The 10,067-nt window shown below is 52.5% G+C and overlaps 3 protein-coding genes across 3 annotated transcripts; 1 reads left to right on the forward strand and 2 right to left on the reverse strand.

Annotated features, from left to right (window-relative positions):
- Nucleotides 1-70: 70 nt before the first annotated feature.
- PHACADRAFT_84859 (uncharacterized protein) lies at nt 71-517 on the reverse strand (the record flags this gene model as incomplete). The annotated part of the gene is made up of 1 exon (XM_007389851.1): nt 71-517. A coding segment is annotated over one exon (447 nt), but the record flags the coding sequence as incomplete, so codon positions are not given.
- Nucleotides 518-5,044: 4,527 nt separating this feature from the next.
- Nucleotides 5,045-5,269, reverse strand: PHACADRAFT_246414 (uncharacterized protein; the record flags this gene model as incomplete). Its single annotated transcript, XM_007389852.1, has 1 exon — nt 5,045-5,269. A coding segment is annotated over exon 1 (178 nt), but the record flags the coding sequence as incomplete, so codon positions are not given.
- A 1,960-nt stretch (nt 5,270-7,229) lies between these two features.
- On the forward strand, nt 7,230-9,262 carry PHACADRAFT_189588 (uncharacterized protein; the record flags this gene model as incomplete). The annotated part of the gene is made up of 4 exons (XM_007389853.1): nt 7,230-7,478; nt 7,816-7,879; nt 7,933-8,248; nt 8,302-9,262. The coding sequence occupies 4 exons, from the start codon at nt 7,230-7,232 to the stop codon at nt 9,260-9,262; spliced, it is 1,590 nt and encodes a 529-aa protein (XP_007389915.1).
- Nucleotides 9,263-10,067: the final 805 nt, after the last annotated feature.

A 10,067-nucleotide genomic window follows, 5' to 3' on the forward strand; every position in this document is an offset into this window, starting at 1 on the left:
GCAGATACAGCGCATTGAGGGGCATTGCTGCTGGACTCCCGCCTGAGAGGAGAAGTTCAAACCATTCCTCCGGATGACTATGATGCTCGTCTAAGAAGTTCACGGTGATGCGAGCGAAGATGAATACGCCGGCCGCACGCGAGATGAGGCGTTCAAGGGCGTCCGGGTGCTTCTCGAGGTAATCGCCGTATGACGGTATCTTCGGTAAAGTCTCCTCGAGGTAACGTCCAACATCATCGTGACTGTTAGCCGTGTCCTCCAGTCGTATATGGTGTACAACATCGGCTGAGCTGGGGTTTGAAAGCACCGACAGGATGTGAGGCTCCGGCCGTGACGCGGCAAAGACGTACAGCCACGGTAACTCCCGGACAAGACTGAACAAGGACCGAAGCAGCTCGGGAACCAGCCTCCTGTCCTTGCACTCGTCTATCCCGTCGATGACGATCAGTGTCGGTGTTTGGTCTGCGGGGGCGGCGGTGAGAGTCTTCCGAAGGAGCTCCTCGAACGCGTGTTGCATTTGCTGCCGCTCGCCGTGATTAAGGTACTTGCGTGCGGTGCTGATGATGTGAGGGCGAAGGGTCGACTGGGACACTGCGAGCTGACGTGCGAGCGTCGAGAACACAAGGTGAGCGTCCTCGAGGTTCCCGCCACCGCGGACGAAGAAGAATGATGCGCCGAGCTTGAGCGAAGGGTGATCCGCTGCGTCGAGACGAACGCAGAATTGATGGGAAATCGAGGACTTCCCTAGACCTGCCCCGCCGGTGAGGTAGCAAACTTGCTTGGGCTCATCCTCGGGGAATCGAACAGCTGACCACTGCTCCAGCTCCTCGAATAGCTCTTCCCGGGTGCCTTGCATGAACCCGCTCTTGAGTTCGTCCACCGACCGGTAACCTGCATCTGCTGGAGGCATGGAGTCTATGACTCTCTGGTTCTCTTCAGGATCGATGGTCTGAGTTAGCTCAGGAGCGAAGCGTGCACGAGAGACTGGAGGATAGACTTACCATCTTCCTGCTGTTGACGCTGATGCTCCTGTAGTTGCTGTTGTAGCTGCCGCTGATTTTCTCGCATCTAATCTTGAATTTGCTGTGAAATTATGTCATGGACAAGCCGTTTGGGATGACTGCATCCCACAGACCTTCGTATCTTGCGCGACCTTGTCAAGGATGTTCTCGATGGATATTGAGCCGGCGAGCTGAAGCAAGCAAGTATGTATCAAAGCGCGTATCAATAGTTGATGGTGTTGGCACACTTTGAATAGGTCTAATGATCCTGCCATCTCTTCTTTCATGTCCGAAAGGATCGCTTTGTTCTGAGAACCGTAGATGAGACCTTTCATGAACCCGCGGAACCCCTTCCCTCCCTTCAGCTCCTCCGCGTGGCCTTGAAGGTCGTCAATTGTGCTGGTGGTTTAGCTTCACCTCCGGCAGACAGCGGTTAGACCCTGAGCGCACCTCTTCAAATCCCTTATCCGCTTCTGCAGGTCGTCAGAGCTCCTGATCTTGTCCAATAGCTCTCTTTTGTCTTGTGCATCGCCGTCATACCCGGCGACTACGGCCTCCACGTTCGCCGGCGTCATGTTGATGACAATCTTCAGCGCATCAGCCTGAGCTAGGAAGGCACTACGCGCCCCCTGGTTCTCTCGGACAACCTACAAACGAAGTAGAAATGTTGTAGAGTGCCGTTCGTCAGTTGAGCGGGGTCCACGCACTTGAACTCTCTCGATGAGTGCATTGAGCCCCTTTGTGACAAGAGATAGGCCCGGCACGGGGGCAAGCCCTAGAGCATCGCCAGCCAAGTCGAGGATGGGAGAGGCGACATCGAGGGCAATCTCAATAGCACCATGAGGCGACCGTGACATGGTCGACTATGATGAGTGTGTCGTGGACGGTGTAGGCAGACTTTCACAGCACAGAAGCGAACGGGCGATGCGTGGATTCACCATATGTTGGCCTCGTGTATCAACGGCCATGAGACATGGATTGGCAGGGAAGCTGGTTCCTCGTTGCAGGCTGTGTGTTAGAGTTTAATTGTACGAAGGCCGCACATCGCCCCGCATGCCTTTCACCGGCATGCTTCGATATTGGCGGCGCAGGCACCGAAATATCAGGCGAGGCGGTATAGCGAGAGAGCCTGAAGCCCCCGGCAAGTGTGGCAGTCACATCCTCTGAGCTTGTTGCGAGAATCCTCCATTACAGCAAAGCGCGGAACTCGAACAAATCACCGAGGCCTTGTGGCGTCCGGCCGGGATCCGCCTGCGCTCTCCTGGCTCTGCTCCGCCCTTCGATGCTCGCCATGAGACGATCTTCGCCCTGCGCCAGATGTCCTTCCACAGGTTCTTCCAGGCCGTTCCATGCTCCACCCAGTCGCCTCATCTTTTGACACTGCGAGCGACCACTCACTTCGGCCCAGAGCTGAAGCTGAAAGACCGCCATTACATGCTGTCCAAATCGATTCCTAGGAGCTTTCAATCTTGAGACTCCTCTACAGGCCTTTCGATCGAGTAGTCGCCTTTCGAGCGGCTCACAGAGTTCAACGGGCGGCCAGAGTCGCGTTTTTGGAGCGCCAACCACCGGGAGTGAAAGGTTGTTGATCGGAAGTATATTATGGAGCTGGGCCTAGGTGCGCACGTACACTGACTCTCAGTTGACTGCCTTCTAAGAATATACACCAGAATAACCAGAATGCAGTGTCGAGTCTCGCAATGGCCCGCTCGTGTACGACTCGTGAAAGTCGATCCCTTCCCGAACGAGCCGTTGCTACCGCGTATGCTCGTGTACAGCATCACAGTATTTGATGTTATACACGGGAGCTGTACGATGGTGTCAACTTTGCGCGGAACGTACAGATAAAACAGGACGCACACCATTACCGGCGAGCACAAGCGCGAGTGCTCACACACAATTTACGATGGTCGTTGTCTGCACGATGTTGACCTCGAGAGCTTGAACAGTTCGAGATGCAGCTGGACGTGCCGAAGTCTGCGCCTCGGATACATAAACTCGGGACGAATCGTCTCGCCGAATGTTCAGCGTAGGGCGGGCAGCCTAGGCACGCGTGTAGCTCAACATAGCGGAAGAGCGCACATGACGTCATAGGGGAGCGCAAGAGTGAAGATGCCTCGGATCCTGCCGAAGGGCGGTTTGGTGACTGCAAGAGTGCCTGCCAGACGGGAGATTGTAGTGATGTGTGCCGAGAATGCTGGCGGTGCGTCAGCGGCCGTGGACATCAATTCCCGTCTTCGTTCTCGACGAGCGAGACTCGCTCGTATTTCGGGTTCTGTCTGCAGTCCCGTAGCCCGTCAGAAAACCAGCCCAAGTGCACGAGTGGTTACCAGCGAGACGCACCAGAGCAAAACGCCTGCTTCGATCAAACTTGGCTCGCCCTATCCAGTAGCGCCGCCGCGGCTTTCGACACGCTCTCCACGTTCGGGTCCCAAAGATCCCTGAGCTTCTCCTACGTAGCGGTATTCCGTGTCCGTCGTTCAGGCCCAATGGTCCAAGCAACTTCCCGCTCAACCCGGCACAAATGCACAGCTGGCCGGACGGGAACCAGTATCGTAGCATTGCAGAAGATGTTGTATGCGCCAGGTGAGAGGACGGCGAGGGTGTGCCGTCCTGCTCGGGCGGCGACGGAGCGGTATCGGACAGAAGAAGTGCTGTGAGCTGCATCGAAAGTTTGTTGAGTATGCTCGTGCCGGGAAATGGTACGCAGGTTGAGCATGATTTCGCAGGTTTTCGGCTTTGTGGACACCGCACGACATTCCCCCGGTGGCTGAGCTCCCCCAAAAAAGCATGAGAGCGATGGACAAGACGTCAACACTAGTAATCCTGCACAGAAACCGTTGGTCAGACGTCAAGCCCGGGGCATCACCGATAGAACTCACAGTTGGCCCATCGCCCTGCTGACGTCCTGCTCGATGGCGGCGACGTCCTTATGGTGCTTCTCGCCCGCGGACATCTTGGTCACGACCAGGCGTTGAACGAGCGGTATCCCGTGCTAGTCACCGACGTGGTGTTGCCAGGCGCTGGCATGCCGTCTTCTCCGAGTCCGTGTAGGTGAGAGTCTATGAGACCGATGTTGAGGGGCATGGCCGGGCAGGCGTGGTGAGAGACACGGCCTGTATGCTGATGCGTGTCTCGTACAAGCAGGAGCCAACGAACTGGAATCGCAATGGGCGACGCGCCGAAGTAAGACAGCGTAGGTACGCACCTCTGCCATAATACTCTCCGGGTTGCACATATCTCTGGCATTCGACGTACTTGGACAAGACGAATGCTCGAGCGATAGGCTCTGAGGCTGGCCCGCCACCCATCCTCTATCGATGCAACGCTGAGAAGAGAGCACAAGGTCCAGGAACGAGACGTCGCCAGGCAAAATAAAAGTACTGTGCGTACGATGCGGCCACGCTGTCCGCTTGCACGATTGGGGGTCTCTTGAGAAGACCGCGGCGGCGAAGGAACAGGAAGCGCTGGAGCTGCAGGCCGATCGCGTCTCCGCGTGGCCGGTTGGAGGTCGACTTTGCAAGAGAGGTACTCGCCTTGTTTGGTTGAAGCACTGGGCCAGACGCGGACCTGGACGTGCACACGAAAAGCAAAGCATGGACCGGCAAGGGTGCAGCATGTTATAAGTCAATGATCCTTCTCAGCGGTCAGCTGCTCGCCGCCCAACATGCATGTCTGTGTTTATGACACTCATCAGGCACTGATTAAATCCAACATTAAAGCCTGACCAGCGAACTCGTTCAGACACTATGCCTCTGGCCACACTCACCGCGCGATACTACTGGATTTCCGAAGGCGCTGTTGCCGTGCGCTGACCGTGCGAGAAACTGCACATCACCGGTCACCGGCATCCTTTGATATCCGACTCAGTCTCCGACCGGCCAAGTCCGGGCGCGGTAGAGAGCGTGTGCTCGCTCGGGTCTATCGCGCTGTGCTTATTCTCAGATATATGCGCATGCTAGTTAGAGCTACACGACCTTACCCTCAAGCAGAGTCAAGCTTACCGACGTGAGCGCACTTTACAGTCGTATATTTCGGTATGCTTATGGACATGCTAGATCCTCTCGACCGGTCGACACCTTCCGACACCTCATGGTCGATGCTGTCGTCTTCACCATCTTTGGCACTTGTTGGTCCTCTTGGCCATTGGACCCTGGACTGTTGCAACGTCCGAGACCCTTTGAGCGTTGCGGTCTGTAAGCTTCCATAGCGTGACATCATGGTGAGTTGTATTCGTGACTATGTAAGACGGAAGATCCCACATAATACCCTCAGTCTCTGAACTGCCCCAGCCTGAGCTTGTAAGGTCGTCTGCAAGACCTCGAACGCGTGCTTCAATAGACCGTGGACAGGGCCCCCTGTCCGTCACACAAGCGTACCCAAGACGCTATGGTGGGCACATTCACTTGCATACTCTATACAAGATTTCTCATCAATCGCACTCCCTTGGGACTAGGTGATCGGACAATGACTTCATATAGCAGCGCACGTAAGTATACTGGCTTTGAATAAACGTTGCAGCGCCGATTGGATGGCGCGCTGAGTGTTCTTGTCAAGCCACGTCCACTGGAGCTCCTAGGTCAACTATCAGCACTTCTTCACCTGTATCGACGTACCTAGGCCTAGGCGTCCATGTCGTTCAAACTACGACACTCCTCGCGAGGAACCGGCCATCATTCCCACCTGGAGCTCCACCGAAGCCTCCCGGTCAACTGGTGAAGGAACTCTGCGAACAAGCGTAGAAGCCGCCGTGCATGCCTACCATCCTAAGCCCACAAAAGTCTCCAAGCCTGCTGCAATTGAAGGGCACACACGTCTGGCGTCCTGCAGCGCATCTAGCCCGTGACGGGGACGCGATTTCACTGCAGGTATGTGCCCGAGCTGCGACGAATGGGTGTAGAAACCCGCTCGTGCTTCCGCCGGGGCAGAAGCCACCTGTACGACCGCCGAAGCCGAGGGAGTGCGCTTTGGGAAAGAACCCGCCAGGCATGCCACCAGGACCACCGAAGCCAAGATGGGCACTCTCGAGATGGTCAGTGGGAAGAGTACCCAGCGACGCAGGGACTGAGATGGTGGGCTAGACACGCACTTTCTCATCGCTCTCTACAGCCCTTTCCGTGACCCATCGTACTTCCTCTCTCATTTCCCTATGTCGCTGTCCTAACTTTATTTTGCAACATGTCACTTCTATGGCATTTACATCATACTAGACCATAGTTTGTGAGTCTCTGGAATAATCTAGCATACACTTCCGTACAGCAATAACTAACGAGGATAGAGCAATGAGAATCATAATGAGAAGTGCAAATGGTCTGCTCTTCGTCGGCACGCTGGCTCGGAGGGGGTAGCGGAAACGTGGTCGGACCTTTATCGTCTGCAGATGCAGTTGCTGGCCTCGTCTGAATACAGTAACAGAGGCTACAATATGCGGGGTTGTGGGGTAGTCGACGGGTCAACCATCGAGATAATCGGCTGATAGGTTACAGAGAGGTGAGTTGGATATGGAGCTCTCGGAGATGAATTGGAATCTCAGATAAGCCCTATATAAAGAGTCAGTATTGCAAGCTATCAGCCACCGCTCCCTGGTTGTTTCATCTCGGTTTATCTCCATCATCAAGTTCGCCATGATGGTCTGATATCGTGCCAAATGGTTGTTGTCAACAGTGAGGTCCAGGCTAAGAAGCAGCTCGTCGTATCCACGAGGAAGCTTTGGGATCGCCCAAGGTAGGTAAACCCAGGTGATTTGTGGCGGGTCATGACTTGGAGATAAGGAGAAGCCAAGTCTCCATAGTTCAATATAAATACCAAACTTGAAGAACTCAGAACATATCGCTCTCCTGGCTCCTGAAGGCTACATCACAAATAGCAAACAAGTATGATATTAGCATACAACAAATATATTTGGCACATGCGTAGTTGAAACCAATTGCTCACCTGGAGGTAGTCCCATATATACTGTAAAGTATACTTGTTGAACAATTTAAGTGCGAATTGTTCACCGATCCATATATAGAGGGCCAATCGGGTATCTTGCACGAACCGAGATAGCTGCTCCTCCAACTCTGCGGTATATTTGGCCTGCTTAATGTGGTCCTTCCAGCTGTTTGCCATTATTTCAAAGTTGACGTGTGTATGCTGGAGTGACAGATCCGAGTCCAATCTCTGCCACAGATGACATGTGTAATTCTCGAAGGACATGGCTGCCAGACAAGCGCATGCAATGTGAGCATGTCCTTCAGATTCGTCCACATGGTAGAGCGAATCACTACACCGATCCTCGTCCACAAGGAATTCGCCGAACGAAGCGTGGAGGGGCACCACGCGCCCGCGCTCGTCAATCATCAGCACGAAACGCAGGTGGTCCACGATGTAGAAGACGTCAGCGGCGGACACATCGCGTCCGTAGAACGCGACGGTCTCAAGATTAAACCACTCAACTTCCAGTGTAATGAAACGCAGGAGGAAGATGAGGCGTTCGTGTTCTCGAGGCTGTTATGATGGGCATGGTGGCGTGGGATATCATTTCCTTTTTCGTCTCTGACTCTAGTTTAGTAGTACAGCCATCGTCGACTCATAGAGCGCAGCTCCACTGACTCACCCGCAGTCCCTTTGACTAGTAGACTAGTCCTTAGGTTAGGCTGAGCAGTAGTATATATACCCTGCACATGTACAGTACAACTTCAGCTTTCAGCTCTTTCGTATATTCATGTTTCTTTATTCTGCTCTAACCTCATCTGCGGATAAGGCGATCAGACAAGCTTCAGGCTTGCTAAGAAACCTCTGTCATAACATTAGCTGAAAGCTTATCAACAAGGCGGACCTAAGACAGGTCTACGCCACGAAGAATAGTCAAGACGACTACTCCACAAGCAACTGGGGTGAACGACTGCGCCACAGCAGCACACAAACATAACCTTAGGCCTGATAATAGGCACGACTACCACTGATACGACGAAGGACATTGGAGACATTGTTTTCAACAACTCTGCCCCAACCGATACTACACATACCAAGGAACAGTACGAGTACCACAAGGACTCGCCCTCTGCGATCCAGCACAAGAAGAATTCATCCAAGAAAGGGACAGGCTTAACGAAGAAGCCAGGCTTAGAGAAGAACAAGCCCAACAAGCAACTCAACTATCCGCCAGCGTACCACCATCCAGACCACAGACACCACACCCATACGATCAATCTCGTAGACATAGCCGAGCACCCAGCAGGGCAGAAACCTCTACCTCTATCGAAGTAGACGACGAAACACCCGAAGCACAAGGATCACTTCAGGTACCAGAAATCAGACTCGAACCATTCGATATCCCCCTCCCGGATCTCGACGTACCCATCCCACCTGAACGACAGGAAGAAATATACGAAGTTACTAGACAACTTCAGATGCCCTCTACGATGGCAGACACAAATACTCTCATGCGAGAAATGATCGAGGCACTTCAGAAAGCAAATGAACATGCCTCTACCCCAAAACCCCAGAAGTTTGACGGCACGCAACGAATTCAGGACTTCCTGAAAGATTGCGACATCTACTTCAAAGGCAAAGACACAACCAAGGATGCAAAGAAAATTCTCTTTGTACTCAACAACACCGAGAAGAAGCCACACGACTGGTGTCGCACCAAGTTTGACGAATACGAAGCCAGCACAACTTGGCCCACATGGACCAAATTCAAGGAAGACTTCGCCAAAGCCTTTCAGAAGGTGGATAGCGAAGTTGACGCCATCGTAAAACTCGACAGAATAATGCAGTCAGACTTCGATTCAGTCAATGACTACAACGTCGAATTTAACCGACTCGTCAAAGAAGCCAAGTACAACAACCTGAGCACAGACACCTACCTCCAACGTACCTATACAGGAGGACTCAAATCTGTCCTTGCAAAGACTCTCATCCAACGAGAAAAGAAGCCAACCACACTTCAAGGATGGCAAGAAGAAGCACTCAAGCTGGACAACGCAGAAATAGAATGGGACAAGCTCAGACGAGGAAGACAAAGGGGAAGGATCGACAAGACTACCTCTCACTCTGGAGGAAATGGAGGAGGAGGAAGAACTCAGGAACGCGACCCCGATGCCATGGACATCGACGCCGTATCTCGAGACCAAACACGCCGAGAAGGACGATGCTTCAATTGCGAAGGCAAGGGACATATTGCCAGAAATTGTCCTTCGCCCAAGAAACCCCAGCAACGCGACCAACAAGGAAGATACCAACCTAATCGCTCGCAACAAGGCAACCGTCCTTAGACAAACCAAAGATCAGGACAATGGAATAAAGGAAATTCCACCAATGTCCGCGCTACAACGGTCAGAGAGGAACCCAACCTCATTGATCTCAACAACGAACCTAGAGATTTGGTCAAAGAAGTAACCAAACTCTCTCAAGAAGATGCTCAGGATCTCTTCGCCCGATATCTTGAAGCTAATCCGGATCTTCATGTCTGAGGGTTGCCCCAACGTCAACACCTCTTAGAATATCAATCTCCTCTGTATTAATTGCCGATATGCAATCAAAATTAATGCGTATTCCCATCCAAATCAGAGCAAAAGAAACCGTTGGAAAAGTTCTTGCACTAGTCGACTCAGGAGCACAAGGCAAATTCATCAATTGAAGAACAGTCCGGGAGCTAGGACTACAAGAGAAACCTTTGAAAAAACCAATCAAAGTATTCAATGTCGACGGAACCCCGAACGAATTGGGGCTTATTCGCAACAAAGTCGAAATTGACATGAACGTGGGAAACCAACCTACCAAAGAAAGGTTGTTAGTTACCCAATTAGGCAAACAAGACATCATCCTCGGCATGGACTGGTTACAAGAAAGAAACCCATCCATCAACTGGAACAAAGGCACTCTAGACTTCTCAAAAAGAATTCAAAAGTGCGAAATCGAGGAATTACCAGATAACGAAGGAAGAAACATCAATGCTCTTCCATCCAACAACTCAGCACTTCTTAGAGAAGAAACAGAATTTGCGGTCACTATCTCAGAAGGAGGACAAATACCCACTAGAGGAACAGATGAAGCCGCAGGACTTGATCTCTATGCAAG

The sequence above is a fragment of the Phanerochaete carnosa genome, assembly GCF_000300595.1.
Source record: "Phanerochaete carnosa HHB-10118-sp unplaced genomic scaffold PHACAscaffold_1, whole genome shotgun sequence".
NCBI lineage: Eukaryota > Fungi > Basidiomycota > Agaricomycetes > Polyporales > Phanerochaetaceae > Phanerochaete > Phanerochaete carnosa.